Below are 18114 nucleotides of genomic sequence, written 5' to 3'. Positions count from 1 at the left end.
CTGGATTTGTGCTGGAAATGGCCCAACTTGATGATCACTTTAGATAAGCTATTACCAGCAGGACAGTGGGGTGGGAGGAGGTATTGTTTCATATTCTCTGTGTGTATATAAAGTCTGCTGCAATTTCCACGGTATGCATCCGATGAAGTGAGCTGTAGCTCACGAAAGCTCATGCTCAAATAAATTGGTTAGTCTCTAAGGTGCCACAAGTACTCCTTTCCTCATCTAAGTGTTACTGGCAAGGTTTGTTTTAGCACAGTGGTTCTCAAACTTTTGTACTGGTGACCCCTTTCACATAACAAGCCTCTGAGTGCAACCCCCCGCCCTTATGAATTAAAAACACTTTTTTATATATTTAACACCATTATAAATGCTGGAGGTGAAGCAGGGTTTGGGGTAGAGGCTGGCAGCTCGCGACCCCCCATGTAATAACCTCACGACACCCTGAGGGGTCCTGACCGCCAGTTTGAGAACCCCTGGTTTAGCAGCTGTTTGCAAACATCTCAGCCAGGCTGCAGATTGCTCTCGCATCATGTGGCACTCTACCTTTTTATTGGATGGTCTTGGGCTTACAGACACGTTTGATGTGTCATTGGTGGCTTCAATATAGAAAGACATCCGACTGGAGGTGCGATCTGCAACCTGGAGAAAAGGGCCAAAAGCCAGGGGGAAAACTAATTAATTATACAAAGGAGAGTCAGCTGCTAGCTGTAAAAAAAAAAAAATGAAAAAAAAAATACAAATCTCCCCTCCCATCCTCTCTCTCACACATACCCCGTAATAGAGAGGGGAGAGAAACAGTGCCAGGATTTGGAAGTCAAAGGAAAGTAATGTAAATACCTCCACCACGTGGCCAAGTATTGCATTTAGACTTTAAAGCTCTCTTAATTCATCCACTCAACAAGAGCTGTTCTTCAAGGAAATTTCAAATTTAGAACCACCAAATAAAATGACATCTGGGAGTTTCTTTCATTAAAAACAATGTCCATTTAAAAGGTGGTGAAATGGCAATACTCATCCAAGCATTGTAAACTGCTGTGATGCAAGTTTTAATAACCTGCAACGTTGTTATTAATGTGATGCAGCTTTAATAACCTGCATGTTAATTTTGTTTTAATTTGTGTAAATTAAAAAACTCCTCGAGCTGAGTTATGTTTTAGGACACAGCAAATAGCAGGAAAATTCATAAACAATTAAATACAAGTCTACACTATTAAAAACTGATATGGATGAATAAATATATCCATATAAACAACTCAAATATTCATAACCTGCAAATATGACTAGTTCTTCTCCTTTATTTTGTTTTATTTCCCTCAAGCTAGACACATAAGTCTGATTCGCTTTAACTGGAGATGCACATGCACATTGGATGGAGAACAGATTCAGAGAGTGTCTTATAATCAAGTTTGAGAACAAACCACTGCAAAAGCACTATATTACACATAATTAACATCAACAATCTATGTAATTCTGAACAAGAAAAAGAAAAAAGCAGTTTATGTTTCACTTTAATTCAATGGGTAAATTAAGGACTCAGAAAAGAAGAATTCATCACAAAAGCAGATGCTTTTGGTGCCCATACTAGCTGATGTAAAATCACTGTGCCGATGACGGACATCCCACCTAGTCTTTCACTTCAAGTGCACACATTCAGAACTAAACAGGAACTGTGATTTTAAAAAATGGCTGTGAAGAAATGGAATATTTTCCCTCTCGGCAACAGAAGAGCAATTCTTCTTTGTAAGATGTGTTTAACCCTCATTAGAGCCTGATCCAGCTCCCAGTGAAGTCAACGGCAGTCTCTTCCCATTGACTTGAACAAGAGCTGGATCAAGCCCCTCACAAACACCTTAGGCATTGATATGTATGGATCTTTCAGTACACAAGAAAAGAATTATTAGAGACCTGAAATATGCACATCCTGCAGTGGAGACAAAATCCATCCACCCAGAGACAAAACTCTGAAGACCGTACTCATATCAAACTACTGTTGACTTCTCTGGGACACTGAGAAAGGACTTAAATATTTGGCCCCAGAGCTTTAGCTTGCTGTTTTAGCTCCCAGGTGAACAGCAAGACTTTTTGGTGGCATATGCAGCATATATGAGTAGAGATGAGTCCACCCACAAAGTCTGAATCTGGGTCCTCCATCTGGGTTTTGGGTTAGACCCCATCTCTAGCTACCAAGCTTTATTTTCCTCCCTTACCTTCGATGACATGATGTTTTTAACTTCCTCATCAGTAGCAGTCTGTGTACCAGGAATATCTGGATTGCTGCAGCTCATTACCCGGCTCTGGAGAAGTCTGGACCCAACAGACACAGCTGTGGTGCGTCCAAATGTGTAATAACGAGACTCTGGCAAATTGGCACTTCCTGCTGCACCTGGTCATGGGAAGAGGTTTTTTTTTTTCTTTTTTTTCTTTTTTAACCAGGACTGGCTATCATATTAACAACATTATGATCTCATGAAAGCCTGTTTTACTCTGTGCTCCTAAAGCAAACACAGCAAGAACAGCATGTAGATTCTGAAAGCCTCTCCACCAACCTCACCTTTGATAACCTAACTAGGCACGGAGCCAGAAGATGCAGAGTTAGGGGCAGGGTGGTGGGCTGTCCGGCACAGCCCCAAGACAGAGAGCACCAGAGGAAGATCAGAGCAAAAGCTCCAGAGCACCAGCTTCTCTTTCCTTCCTTTCTCCTTCCGCTTCCGAGACGGCCCGTTAGTTCCTTGCTGCACATTAGAACGATGTACACACATCTGGGCTCAAAACTATCTCCACCCTTGATGCAGGTGATAGAAACCGAGGGCTGGTCAGAAATATGTCAGAATAGCTACTCAGGAATGATTATTCCGGAATAGCTGTTTTCAGTAAATTTCCAGGTGTGGATAAGCCCTGAGATTTACCACATTCCAATGTCAGCCAAATATTCAGGAAGAGTTCAGACTACACACCTGAGCAGGGGAATAACCCTCCCACACACGCCTCTTGATCTATACCAGCAGGAAATTACTTCCCTCCTCCTGCCCTGTGTGCTGGTTCAGCTTTTCTGGAAAGAGGGAAGGGGGATGGGGCCAGGCTCCACCCATTCCCCACCTACCTGCTGCAGGGAGGGAGTAAGCAGATGTTTTTGTTTTCCTACATGCCTGGACCCAAAGAGGCGTGTGTGGGAGGGTTATTCCCCTGCTCAGGTGTGTAGTCTGAGCTCTTCCTGAATATTTGGCTGACATTGGAATGTGGTAAATCTCAGGGCTTATCCACGCCACTACCCATCCCTCTCTATTGTCCCCCAATTTGAGGGATTTTACTCCCAGAGTTACCAACATGGCACATAAATCTGGGGTCCCCTCACTCAGAAATGGAGGTTCCAGAGAGAGCAATTTACATGGAAGGAAGGAATCCCACAGCATTTTAAAGTTTCCCACCTGAACAGGTCTGTGTATGTCTTTGTCAGACGCCATGTCCCACCTCTGGGCCATGGCAGGCTGAGAGGTATGTAACCACTACTTGGGAGCAGGGCACAGTGCCACCTGAGACTACTTCTGGGGTGCTGGAGCTTGCTCAGGGCTGCTCCCAAAGGCACCATCTTGCCCTATAGCACCCATTGCACTGTTGCCCTCTCTCCTATTTCTTGCATTGACTATACATTAAAGTACCTTTTAAATTCTGCTCCTTCTGAATACAAATGACTTTGAATGCCAGGAGCCATGCACTCCCCTGCTACCTAAAATCTGAGGGGTTGGGGCAGGTCAGGGAGAAGGGAATTACTTAACGGAGTAGGCAACAAGCATACCTAGTCTGGCAATATCTCTTTGAGGCTCTGGAAGGCGAAACACATAGTAGACATATGATGCCAAGAGACAGTTCCTCCCATGCTGGTCCTTGCTCAGGTCTTTACTGTTGTGAAGACTGTTCACTATTGCAACCACAGATTCAAAGGCAAACTGGGAGAAATTGGCTGTGAACCAAAGAGAAAGAATTAGTCTCAGCATTAAAGGGCATAACTTGGTTAAATCAGGGCATTCTTTGAGCAGATAACATCTAAGCCAGTCACTGTTTAATCTAGACCTTAATACAGAAACATCAGAATTGCCAGACTGGATCAGACCCAACATCCATCCAAGGCAGTATCCTCTCTCTGGCAGTGACCAGCACCAATTGCTTCACAGAAAGGTGTAAGAACCCTGCAGTTGGCAGATGTGGGCTAAGCTGCTCCCCCCACATAGATCTTTTCCTGATCTGATCTCTAACAGTCAGACATTATCTTAAGCCCTGAAGCACAAGGTTTAATATCCCTTCCAAAATTTGTGTTGGCATTGATTATAACTTTGGATATTCGGTTACTGATATAAATGTCAGTCTGCAGATACTGTACCTGGATGCAGAGCACGTGCTGATTACTCGAATAAGCTGCAGGAAACTGAACACTCCCCTATCTCAAAGTCCCATAAATACCCTCTAGAAATTAAACCAACTAATATCAAACTAGAGCCAGCCAGTTTAGCAAAATGTCTCCCATCCACCCACCTGGTTTGCTTGTGGGCCCTTTCCAATACTACTGCTATTCCGTTAGTCGAAGGTAACTGCTTCAATAAGCATGCTTCAATAAGTACCTGTCTGACCAGCTATAACCATGGGCTGCACAGCCAGCTGGAAAAGTTTCTCCAGCACCAAGTGTAAAAATAAGACCAGGGGCTCAAGGCGGGAGGAATTCAAGCAAATAATGCTGAGTTTCAACTCGTGTTCCAGGGCAGCCTCTGTGATCTTCTGATCCATCACACGAATTGGGAAGGTGACTTGGCTTTCCAGAGAATGACACAGAGTGAAGAATTTCTCCAGGTGGTTGTCCTGTGAATACAATCAAATTCTCGGCATGTGATGCTGGACAGTTACTGCATATTCTGTACTGCTGCAACTACAGGCAATCACAGAGCAATCGAGATGGTTGGCTAAGAAGTAAAAAACATCACCAAAATTTGAATGGGCAACGAAGAGGTGAAGAGCTTTGTATCCCATTCACCAGTCCCCTCAGCCATCCAAGCCCCAGCAGTCTGTTTCAAATGAAGCTTATGTTGCATGTAAAAGACTGGCTGTAGATTCTTTACCTGAGTGTGAATAGATGAAACAGCCTGCACTTCTACGTTAAACACCCCCTTGTGCCCTTCGACCCATTTAATTGGAGGTGACTGTGATGGAACTTTCTGTGTTGAAGATAAAATAACAAGATGATCAGTTTAGCACTTTTTCCTGTAAGTAGCCAAATAGCAAATACTGTTTACATAGAGTGCACATAGCTTTTTACAAATTAGACGTACTTCACATATCGCCTTTTTATTCCACATCTTTTCACTCTAAACTATTCTGCACCGGGGTTCTGGTTTGCTCTGCCAGAGAGATTGGGGTCAGTGATGCAGTTTGAATCTGTCTGGTCTCCGTTACATCAGCAATATTTTCTTACAGGCTCTGCCCTACTCCTCACTGTCTTCTTGGGGGAGGCTGATCCCTTCTTCTCCACCCTTGGGAATACCTTTCCTGAAGCCTTTAGGCAGCGACACTCCCATACACTGTGGGATAGCTGGATGTTCTGAGCCACTAAGTAGCAGGAGAGTATTAAGGGTCATATGACCCCAACCCCAAGGATGGAGCTTGTTGGAGGTCTGTAGGGCCTGCACCAGCAAGCAAGTGGTTATTCTGGCACCCACAAGCAGGTGCACGACTGCAGAGCCACTTGTTTTAGGGATTTTCTTTAAAGTCTTTTTGTTGGTTGATTGGTTGGTTGATTTGTTTAAGCATGGGGAAGGGTTCCTCCAATCAAGTTAGGCAAACGTTGGAGCCTAAAATACCAACAGTGCCCTTTTAACTGAGGAAATAGTATCTATTAGTAACGTTGTTTGTTACCTCTGGAGAATGCATTGAATAGTTTAAAGGCAACTTATCCAAGGCAACAGGAAGACAATAATGTCCAGTCTGGAGACGATCATTTAATAGAATTGGCAGCCACTGAAACAGATGAGGCAAAAAGAAAGTGATATTCATTACTGCAGGAGAATATGGCTATCTATCTAGTTTGTGATAATTACAGTCAACAGAACAATGATTAGATATCGACCAGAACAGTTTTGGCTCCACAGTAATTTCTGCCAAAATCTTTGCATTTTCAATTCACTGATAGCTACTGCAGAAGTGTCATCACGCCCCCGCCCCCATCTACAACACTTTGGACAGTTTTTAAAATATATCCTTTCTGAACAAAACAAACACAGAGCTTCCCAACTGGCATAAATTGTTCCGATGAATCCTCCTGGGAGGTTATAGGGTCCGTATATACGAAATGTCAGTGTTTCTAATTCACAGTAGTACACATCTTGGGCGAAAGAGATCTCTGGAGTAATTCCATTGACTTCAGTAAAGTTATGCCAGGGATGAATTGAGCCCTCACAGTTGCCATCAAGATTACTTGGATCAGCATCAGAAAGATTAATCCAAATAACATTTGGATACATTGCATTCTGATGCCACTCAAGTTTGAAAGGGGGAATACATTCAAGCATAACAGATTGGAATAATTCCTTAATTCAGTGAATGGAACCCTGCAGACAAAGAAAACTAACTGATGCCCTGATCCTGAAGACAAATGAGGAATCCATTGACTTCAGTGGGACAATTCCCATTATAAAGGTAAGTATTTGTGTCAGAGTTTGCAGGAATGGGGCCAATAAGAATAGTACAAACTTTACAACTGGTAACACAATCTTTTATTGTATATTTTGTAAAAAGTTAGGGGTAGACTCAGATCCTTCTGAAGCAGGTAAATTGACTTCCAACTAGCTTACTATGTGGAGGTTGCATGCAAAAAGTAAGGTCCATTATATACTTCATGGGTATCAATGATGCTATGGAATTTTTGTTACCGCAATGTACTGATATCCTTGGCCAACATCTCCCTTCCCTTCAGCGTTGTGAAGAGAATTTTTTCACTGACATAGTTCACCTTAGAGGTGAATGGACGTAAGTGGTGCTGTATGCAGATAGCAATAGGAATGTACGAAGTCACTGGAGAGACAAAGTGGGTGAGGTAATACCTTTTATTGGACCAACTTCTGTTGGCGAGAGGGACAAGCTTTAGAGCTTACTTTCACCTTGAATGGACCCTTGAAATATGTGTTTACTACTTATGCTAAACAATCTGTTCCACCTTGTTGTTCCACTGAGTTGTGGCACTCAGAGTACATTACCCAGACCTGAAGAAGAGCTTTGTGTAAGCTCGAAAGCGTGTCTCTCTCACCCACAGAAGTTGGTCCAATAAAAGATATTACCTCGCCCACCTTGTCTCTCTAGTTTCCTGGGACTGACACGGCTACACCACCACTGCAAACATGACGTCACTGGAAACATTTATGTAACAAAGGGTGATTCCACAATTTGATTGCAGGCATGGGCGGCACATTGCATAGGCTGGGGAAGGTTGTGCCTCCCCAAACAGCCTGGTGTGGCCCTGCCCATGCTCCTCCCAGAAGCCCTGCTTGCCCTTCCCCCTTGGCCCCAGCCCAGGCAGGCTGCTCCTCTTCAGGGAAGCATGCGGGACCTGGGGCTAGGGCAGCTGGGACTTGGCGTGGCTGAGGCCGTGCCACCCATCACTCAGGGCCGGGGGGAGAGATGGAGGTGCTGGGGCTGCCTGCCCTGCATTTGGTAGGGGCTACGCGAAAGGGGGGCTTCGGCGGGGGAAGGGGTGTGAGTCTTTGGGTGGTGGGAGCAGGGCCGGCCGGGGTCTAGCCTCCCGCAGCCAGCAGTTCATGCGCTGCACATGACTGCAGGCCATAAGTTTGTAAAGCACTTTGGGATCTTCTGGATTGAAAGAAATTCTCTGCATGTAAACTATTATTATACTTATCATCACTTTCCTGACTTTAAAAAAAATCCTTTATTGATTAAAGAAAAAAATACAGAACATTCCAACGAGCAAGCCATCTAAGTTAAGACTTATTACTCCCAACATTAGGACAAAGAAATGCATCACACAAGTGTATTACTTCATGCTTTTAACTTCTCATTTTTCTTTTTTTAAATTGACGTAGGAAAGAGCCAGTGCATGATATCAGGTCAGACTTCACTGAGACCACTCTCAGTGTGTAAAGTTAAATACCTGCAGAAGTCTTTGCAGGATCAGGGCATCTGATCCAGTCTGTGGTCTCTATCTGTGCTTGTTCATTCTTTTGATGTAGCCACAAAAGCCGTAACATTTGAATGCAGATGTGGCTGCTGGGAAGTGTTAAAATCAAGACCTATTACTCATGTCTGGAAATTGTTATAAGGGGATACATGCAGCATTGTTGTAGCCATGTTGGTCCCAGAATGGCAGACACAATTTGGTCCAATAAATGATATTACCTCACCCTCCTTGTCTCTCTGATAACAAAATAGAGCGTTTTTGCCATTTTGGCTGGGGACTAAGTGAGGAAATTAGTTAGTTATTTGTACAAAAAGCCTGTGTGCACAGGAAGCTGAAGTGTAAATCACAAGTGACTTACTGAATATCCCAGGAGGGTTTCTACACATGCTCCTTGCTTTGGCTGACAGCTGATATGGTAGAATGTGAACAGTAGGTGGTGTTTTTCTGTGAGTTTAGCAGGCAGTTTAATTTTCACTTCTTCATAAAAGTCAGGAGACCTGTTTTAAAAATACCAAACACAAACATCTTGAAAGATGAAACAGGCAGGAAGGCTACCTTGCCTTTAGGGGCCCAGATACTACTATGATATGAGTTGTCTAAGTCTCTAGTCAAATAGCTAGATGTATCAAGATGTGTATTAGCTAAAGTAGGCCAATGATGTACTCATAAGTAAACATAAATCTATGAATTAGCTGCCCTGCTGAAATGGAGAGAGCACATTGAGTCACCTCAGATGTCTCTTCTCTTCACGCTTGCAGAAATGCCTTCTATTAATCTTTGGTTCTGAAAACACTCATTTTAACAAAACCTAAATTCTGGGTCCAAATTCATCTGAGTGTTTCTATTTGTTTGGAACAGCTAATTCACCCAAATGAGGAATATTCTAAAGTCCCAGCACTACTTTTTACTTCTGGACATACTTCTTAACTTTCAAATAGGGAAAAACCTTGAATTTCCTTCTGAAAAATAAAACTAATTGTTATTAACATTAATATCATCATCAATAATAATAATACACCCCACTCTCCATGATTTCAATGAATGGGATTATTTCAATTCTGAATGGGACAAATCTTCAAAGCAATATTTGGAATCAGAAAAATATGGAATTTCACTAATCGTGTGGGTTTTTAAAAGCTATGTACAGTTAAAAGCATCCCTGAGCAAATGACTGGTATTTAATATATAATAAAAATATTAATAATAGTACACATACTTGTTATGATATGTGATAGCTGTGTACATCTCTTGCAAAAATTCTGGACCTGAAGATTTTCCAAAAATGATCTGTGTTCAAAAATAAAAGTAATGGTGATCAGGCATATAGCTATCAGATTTTATATCACCTTTAAGAAAGATTTAAATGTTGAAAAATGACAGTATTTTATTTTCTATCAGCAGGTTGTCATGAATGGGACGTACATATATTACACACCCCATTCATGACAACATGCTGACAGAAAATAGAACACTCAGATTTAAATACTTTTTTCAATACTGTATATTTAAACATCTAAAAGAAAACTTTGTTAAAAGAACGTCAAGGTTGCACAGTTTCTCCCACACAAAGATATCTAGATATCTTGGGCTGCTGAATGGAATAGTCATCTGCATACAAAGATGTTTACCAGTTCTGTCTCACTGTGGATCTGTTTACTGTTCCAGTGTCAAGGTCACAGGTTCTATCCTCAGTGCTTGGATGGACCTGATATTTGTGTATTCATAGTGCACAGGATTAGTTCAGTGGGACACAGAATATAACATTCTTAACAGGTTTCTGAACCTCTGTGGATTTACTGGTAGAGTTCCCAACATGGCACTTACATAGAAGGCAATGTTATTCTTTTTTAAATAGAAGCTACAGAGTGTTTACTCTTTCATGTAATACATGAAGCATTAGAGAATACAGGAGGATATGTCCCTGTTCCATTCTAATTACAAGTCTCTTCTGCTGTTCCTCAGTCCTTTAGCTCCGCTTCCTGATGCGAACTGCTGCATGCTTCATGAGCACTGTGATCGAAACCATTCTGGTTTCAGTGCAAGGCCCACAAAAAATCATAGCTGTGTGTGAAGCATCAGGCCACAAGTCAACCCTTCACATGCTTTGTCAGTACTGCAGCTAGCTGAGTATGCTCCACAGATGTCTGAACCTGTTATTTAGTCTATATTACCGGCATTGCACAGGTACCATCTTCTCCACACATAAACTGAATCTTAATGGTAATGTTCCTTCCAGAGGCCAGTCGATTAGCAAAATTCAACCTCTGTGGGTAAACATAAAGGAGATTTCTGGAAGCAAAAGAAAGGAAAAGTAAATGAGTAAGGAACAATTTTTTGCTTTTGAAGAACAAAGTCCTTGGCATCGCATCGACTCGGTTCTTCTTCTTCCAATGCTGTAATTCCACCTACAGACTGAAGGCTTTGAAAGATCTCTTTCTATCTACAGAGATTGTTGGAAAAGGGTAAGATTTTGGTGCTGCACAATAAAGAGCGTATGTTTTGGGGTATTCCTAAAGATAAATTATGCCTTTGAGAGGGCAACCTGGCATTCCCCCATTCTTCCAAAGAACCCTGTCGCCCAGCCCTTTTATTCTAGGGCTGAGAGACAAGCTAGCATGTTTGGGCCTAAGGAAATCTCCATTCTCGTGTGAGAACAAATACAAGTCCCACTCAAATACCATGGCAAAGATATACCTACATTAGTTGGCTTGCTAGACAGACAGAGAGAACAACTGTTACCAGTCCCGCTGCTGGAGAATAGGGGCCAATGAAGCTCCTTGTTCCCATCACTCTTCTCAGGAGACCCTTAACTGGTATGTATGATGGAGGGATGGGGGAAATCAAGCCAGCAACTAGCCCACAATTAAAACAAATCTCTCTCTCTCTCTCTGTATATATATAATTTTTATAATTATCTATCCATATAGGACAGCAATACGCCTTCTGATGGTCCTCCAAGATCTAGGAGGAGCAAGGGCCACTCAGATGCTCACTGGAGATGGTAGAAGATGATAGGAGACTACATGACCAACAGGGGAGCATAGGAGCCTGTACCTTCTATGGGGAAGGAAGCTGTGAATAGGAGAGATTTAGAGGAGTTTCATTGATTTCTACTAAACAAAAACAAACAAACAAACAAACAAAAACTCACTTGGCTTTGACTTTCACTAGGTATTTGGTTCAAACCAACAAACAATACACACACATACACTTTTTGATCCGGGTCCGCCTAATGTTCTGTTTAGTTCAATACAAAGCCGCCTGGATGCCCGAGCTGCAATGATGTATTTCACTGACTTTTTATTTTGTTTTAGTTTATTCTTTCATTAGACAGCAGCTGTCTGCTTTTATAGTTGCTGGCAAATAAAAAAATTTTTAAAAAATCTCGTAACACTCAGACCTAGCATTTAAAGCTTTCCTTGCCAAGGAAGGGAAAGTTCAAGGTACACTGAGTCTCAGCTAATCCTTCATTCCCCTAGCATTCCAGAACCTAGTGATATAGCTTATTATGAGGCAATTTGATATGGAAACAAAAGAAGACCATTTTCATGTAATAAAATGTGCTGATTCCGTAATAAATGAACATTCCTGCTTTCTGCAGTGAAACGCAAAAATCTCTATTCAGGAAAGTGAGCCTACATTGTCTGCAAATGTTAAAGAGCAAAAACAAAGCTTATAAGAACTTCTTAATAACACAAGACAAATATAGAGCATTGCTGGATAGGGCTGCTGCTTCTCTCCTACAGAGAAATTGGCTCTGAATGAAGGATATGCTCAGAGATGCAAAAAAAAGAGAATTCACCGAGTAAACTCAACAATTCTGTTTCACATTTGCCAAGGTTATAACAACTCAATAGCGATAGCAGATTAACCATGGCACTTAAATAGATTTTCAGCCTGTAGTTCTTGGTGTCTGGTTTCGGGGATTTATTTTTACTAATGTTTATACACATATTTAAAAAAAAAATGCAGCTTGCTCCTGGAAATGTAGTATACCTTTACAATTAACTAAGCTCCAGATCTTGCAAGCTTCTCCACATAGGCAGATCACTGCACCTGCACAAAGACCCATTGACTTTGGGGAGTGGAGGGGAGGCTATCAGAGTGGAAGAGTCTGCAGGATCAAAGCCCAAGGATACATAAGGGTACTTCACATAGGTGCCGACTCTGTGGGTGCTATGGGGCTGGAGCACCCATGGGGAAAAAATAGTGGGTGCTGAGCACCCACCAGTAGCCCCCCTATCAGCTCCCTCCATCCCCTCAGTGCCTCCCGCCCGCCAATGGGCCCCACGGATCAGCACCTCTCCCTACCCCAGCATCTCCTGCCCGCCGCAATCAGCTGTTTCGCAGTGTGCAGGAGGCTCTGGTGGGGAGGGGGTGGAGTGATGATGCAGTGTGCTGGGGAGGGGATGGAACTGGGTGGGAAGAGGCGGGCTGGGGGTGAAGTGGGGGTGGGAAAAGGCAGGGCGGGTTTGAGCAGGGGTGGGAAGAGGCGGGGTGGGGATGGGACCTTGGGGGAAGGGGGGAGGGGTGGAGGGGCCTGAGGCAGAGCCAGGGTCAAACACCCCCCAGCACTTTGGAAAGTCGGTTCCAGTGCTTCAAAATCCAAGGCTAAAACCCTGACCCCAGTGAAGTCAATGGCAAAACTACAGTTGACTTCTGTGGGGCTGGCACAATACTGAGTTAATTACAAACAAGAAGCTGCATTTGTGCATGCTATAACAGCAGCACACTAGTCACTTCATACCACTCATTGGGCCAGATTTGCCATTCAGTTATCTGGGTGCAATCCCGTTCTGAGGAAAGCCCCAACGGAGAAAAACACGGCTGTTTGTTATGAAAGTTGTTTTTATAATGGCCTGACAGCTGTGGGGGGCCTTTCTTAGCTAGGATTCTGCCACATGTTGTCAGTGTTTAAAGTAGACTAATGACTATCTGGCCAGGGGGAAGCAGTGGGGAAAGGTTCCAACAGCAGAGAGTTGCCAAAGCCTTTCCCCTCTGCCAGTCTTTCACTGTGGTGGGGAAAGGCTACAGCAGAAGGAAGCTGCCAGAGCCTTTGTCTGCTGCCTCGAGACTTTTCTCACTGCTGGAGACCTCCTCTGCATTCCTTCCTCTTCCATTGCACCACTCAAAACAGCAGTGTAAATAGGGAAGGCACTGCTTGGGCTGTAGAGAGCCAAGTAGGCTATGTATCTGGGTTCATCACACAGGGATCAGGTGTGTCCTTACTCTACTCGCCTAAGCAGTGTCTCACCATTTACAATAAATATTTATACATGTGCTGGGGTGAGCGGTGTCATGTATGTACTCTACATGCTGCTGTAAAGAGCATGCAGTCTCGACATCTCTTTAGCCTCTTTGTGCCTCAGTTCCTCATCTCTATAATGGGGATGATGGTGCTTTCCTACATCACAGAGGTTTTTGTGAGGATAAATATATTATAGACTGTGAAGCAGTTTGAGATCAATTGATGAAAAGCGCTATATCTAAGAGATAAGTATTATTATTATTATTAATTATTATTATTCTTTTGGTACAAACAAACTGAGATGTAGAAAACGCAGGTCTGTTTATCACCGTGTACTGCAATGTTTAGGGTTGCAGTACTTTGTGAGATGTAGCAGGCTTCACAGTGAAATTAAAAACATATCCCAGGTTGGTTTATCAGCTAGGGAATGCTAGACGGACTGCAGCATGTCTTAGCGGACAAACAAGTGCATGACTTGCCTTTCATTTTGCTGTGTGCCAAGTCTCGCAGAGTAATGCAATCTACCACTTACATTTTTATATGCAATTTCCACTCAGCTAGGTTCTCTCACCATGATGTTATGAAAAGCTAAGGAAAGTGCAAAATATATTGGTAACTTCTACTGAATTATGCTCGGCTGAATGACTTATTAAACAAAGGATATTATCAATATTACACCTGTCAGAGGTGAACAACACATATAGGAGAGATTGTATAATCTGTTCATTGGTTTATGGATCTGCAGCTCTATAGAGGGTGTCACAAATCCACATAATGACCCTGAGTGCTGGATTTTACATTTAGATGTGACTTAAGATGAAAGATGTGTAAAATCACGTGTAAACAGAGAGCTCTCTGCTGACTATACATATGAGGAGGCGCCAATGTATTAATTAATCCAGCAAGTACATAGATAAGGGCCAAATTCTGACCCCTTTTATGCTCATGTATCTCCACTGGTCTCACATTTGCAAACCCCACCACCACTAGGGACGGTAAAGGGCAGCATTTGGCACTAAATATCTTGCATTTGTAAAGGGCCAGTGTGGCAAGTCCTGGTTGGTCTGTGTAAGGTCAGGAAGATAAAGGTAAATGGAGCTTACTCCCACTATGCATCAACCAGATACAACTAGCAGCCCTCCTGGTCACAAGTGCTTCACACAGACTACAAGCCACCCCAACAGAGGGAGAGAAAACAGGGAGTCAGACATGGCTCTCTTGGACATTAAGCACTCCTGTATTCACATCCTACATACTACTGTACTAATCTTTGTACAAAATATGCCTCATGAGGTATCACTGGAAAACTAACAACTCATTGATCATTTATTTTATATTCTTCTGTGAGGTATCTGTGCAATGGGTATGAAATGTTACAGATATATGCTAGATTTATGACTCAAGTGTGTTTAAATCAGGCATATCAGAGGGAGATGGTAAACAAGTCTGCCCCAGACAAAGGAATGTGTTTTCCCCTCCTGCGAGTCACTTCCAAAGTACTCGGAATGACAATGAGAATGTATTTACATATTGTGTAAACGGACCTCTCAAGCTAACAAGGGGTGTAGGCAAACCTCACACTAACAAGTCACGGAGAAGCCAGCATAGTGTCTATGCCCCAGCAGGAGAGAGAAGCTGGGTCTGGGTTTTACTTTTCAGAAGACTACAGTGCAAAGGTTTACTGGTATATAATTACAGGGGTGGGGGTGAACCTCAGGTGATAAGCAATTGAATCAACTGATTGAATACAATATTGCTGTATTATAGAAGTGTATAGAGTGAGGTCTTTTCTGAAAGCTAATGACATACTGGTGATTAATACAACTGTGAAATGTATGTATTGACACCCTATGAGGAACTATGGATACTAAATGATATTGTGTTTTAAAGTCTGTGGCCAAACAGGGAGAAACAGGTTCCCTCCCAGACAGGAGAAAAGTAGCTATTTACCTGTCTACTCTAAGAATTAAGCATGGTGGAATCAAAACAATGGAAGCCCCATTTACAGACAGGAAGGGAAGAACAGCATGACATCATCCTGCCTCTTGAAACAAAGCCATTGAACTTTGGAAGATACAAGCAAAGACAGAAGCCATCTTTGCATCCATCACTAGACACACAAAAAGGAACAGAGCTCTTGCATGCTGAGAAAGATGGATCCTTCCGCCAATGAGGGGTTGAACTCTCTGGAAACTGAATATAGGTGAGAAAAAGCATTTTGAACAAAATCTGTACCTTGCTAGATTAAGTTTTAGACTTTCAGAGGCATGTTTTCACTTTTATTTGCTTGTATCCCTTTCTAACGTTATCTTTTATACTTTAACTCACTTAAAATCCTATTTTCTTTTGTTAATACATTTGTTTTATTATTAATCTAAATCTCTAGTCCTGTGTTTGAATTAAAGTGAATGTTAACTCCAGTGAATGTGGCAAGGTGGTAGCTTTTGTGTCTTTAGAGGAACAAATGGACTTTATTATTTCTCCAAACTGCCCAGGAGGGGGCAGGACATTAGAGAGTATACGGTTTGGGGAAAATTTGGGACTGGGAGTGTGTTGGGCTCACCCTGCAACTAGTAACCAAAGCTGGTGGAAGCCAAAGTGGGGCTGTAGGCAGGCCGTTGGGGTGGGAGCTGCTGAACCAGGGCTGTCTAGCACAGACACGTCAGTGTGGGACCTACATGCTTGTAAACTGGTTGTGAGCATTCCAGGCTAGGAACTCCAGCAGCAAAGCACTGTAAGGCACCCAGAGTTGCAGGGTAAGTTGTGACACTAACTCTCACTCGTCTGGATTGCCTGCTCAATACTCAGAACACCCTCCCTACCGCAACAACCAGCAGCGAGCAGGCCATGCATGGGAGGGAGCACATTCTCCTAAATTGTGGCACAGCAGCATGCTCCTGTAGGGCTGGGGAACTCCAGGAGGCACTGTGTCTCCCCGGGGATCAGTTTCTCCAGGTAATGCCAGTGGGGCAGTGAAGCTGTGCCTAATGGACACATTCTGGCCTATGTGTCACAGCTACTCTTGGTTTAGATAAAAGTAGAAAAGTAACTGATACACAAGGTTGAAACATCCTCTTTCAGGGAGATCAATGCACAGAGCCATTAGACATTTGTATCTGGTGGAAAGGGTCATGAGAAAAGCAAAGGTATCCCAGTATGGTTAATCTTTCCATTAAAGGCTGTATCTAGCTCTTCTAATGCAAATGCAGGAAGAGGTGAGGTGGAGGTGGGGCCTTGGGGGAAGGGGTAGAGTGGGGTCAAGGCCTGGAGTAGAGCTGGAAGTTGAGTGCACACACAAACTCCCCCGGTACATTGTAAAGTCGGTGCCTGGGTAAATGTGGCTCGTATATCATCTTTGGCTCCCCCAATTTTCAGAACAGTCAGGGGGCAACTTGACTCCTTGTGCAACCTCAGTGCTCTCATTTACACTTCCTTGTAACAGCAAGTAAGACTAGACAGGTAAGGGTGATTGTAGCGGGGTGGTCACCCGCTCCTGCCCTGAAGGGGTTAAAACAGCCCTGGGAGACGGCTTCCCTGGGGGAGCCAATAGTAAAAGCAGCCCTGGAAAGGGCTGTGGCTGGAAATAAGGGGAGTGAGAACAGCTGGGGGAAGCTGTGGCTAGCTCAATCAGGGCCCAGTTGTGGGCTGGGGGCCAGAAGCAAAGGAGTCTCCTCTAGTCCTGGAGTGGGAAGGACTGGCTGCCTGGGAGCAAGGTACCTGAGTCGGAGCAGTGCTGGGGAAGGGCAAAGGGAGCTGGGGAGCTCCAGCCTGGTAAACCCCCCAGGCTGCAGGCCTTGGTAAAGGCCCAGAAAGGTTCTGGGACTGCAGAGGCGCAGCCTGAGGATAGGCAAAAGCAGCAGGTCTTACCCCCTTGCCAGTGATGAGTGGCCATTACACTGCAGTCTGCCCCAGTGAGCGGGGGCTAGATAATGACTGGCAGTAGCCACTGAGGCAAGGTGGATTTAGAGGGTTGGGGGTTCCCCTGGGAGGGGAGACCCAGAGCAAGGGGATACTGCTGGGACAGAACCAGGAGGGACACGGGGCCAGTGGCAGGCGAGACACCGGCTTGCAGAGGGCGCTCCGAAGGCTGGAAAGAGCGAATTCCTGAGATGACCAGCAGGAGGTGCCGCACCGGTGAGTCCTCGCCTCACGACAGCTGTGGGTGATGTAAAGTGACGATGCAAAGGGGCCACACCAGGGCTCAGGATTTGACCCATTCTGTTTAAAAATAAGCAACTTTTTCTCTCTCTCTTTTTATTTTTTGAGTGCTTTTTTTGGAGATTAATTTTCGTAAGGGAAACCTTACCCTATGACCTCTAGGATGGAGCACTTATGCTGGGCAAAACACTCTGGGATTTACTCAGCTGCAGTTGTTTCTAGTTATGGGATGTCATCTTCAAACTGCTGTACTGTAAACTGTCTCTTTACTTAGCCAGCATTATACAAGCATCACCGCAGCTAAAGACTGAGTTAGCTTCGCCACTATAAACATCTCCATTTGGGTTTATTATCTCAGCAACGTCCACTATGTCAGTGTGGGCAGCCACAAACTATGACACACATTGCTGAGGACTGCAAAATGACTCAGCGTCCTGGAACACGGTTGATAAGAACGCTGTGGCTTGGCTGATTGCATACACCAATTAATAACAATCTCAGCATTTCAAAATCATGCTGGGGTGAACTTTAGCAT

The 18114-nt window shown here is 43.7% G+C and overlaps 1 protein-coding gene across 1 annotated transcript in view; it reads right to left on the bottom strand.

Annotated features, from left to right (window-relative positions):
* The window catches only part of DOCK8 (dedicator of cytokinesis 8), a 132298-nt gene that overhangs the window by 47823 nt on the left and 66361 nt on the right, over positions 1-18114 (bottom strand). Inside the window, exons 15-23 of the mRNA XM_073345216.1 lie at positions 10345-10462; positions 9390-9460; positions 8532-8670; positions 5902-6003; positions 5109-5204; positions 4617-4851; positions 3797-3961; positions 2211-2386; positions 547-642 (exon numbers count right to left, since the gene is read on the bottom strand). Of these exons, the coding sequence (XP_073201317.1) occupies positions 547-642; positions 2211-2386; positions 3797-3961; positions 4617-4851; positions 5109-5204; positions 5902-6003; positions 8532-8670; positions 9390-9460; positions 10345-10462 (1198 nt within the window). The remainder of the gene's footprint in view (positions 1-546; positions 643-2210; positions 2387-3796; positions 3962-4616; positions 4852-5108; positions 5205-5901; positions 6004-8531; positions 8671-9389; positions 9461-10344; positions 10463-18114) is intronic.

The sequence above is a fragment of the Lepidochelys kempii genome, chromosome 5, assembly GCF_965140285.1.
Source record: "Lepidochelys kempii isolate rLepKem1 chromosome 5, rLepKem1.hap1, whole genome shotgun sequence".
NCBI lineage: Eukaryota > Metazoa > Chordata > Testudines > Cheloniidae > Lepidochelys > Lepidochelys kempii.
This window is presented reverse-complemented; position numbering and strand designations above follow the sequence as displayed.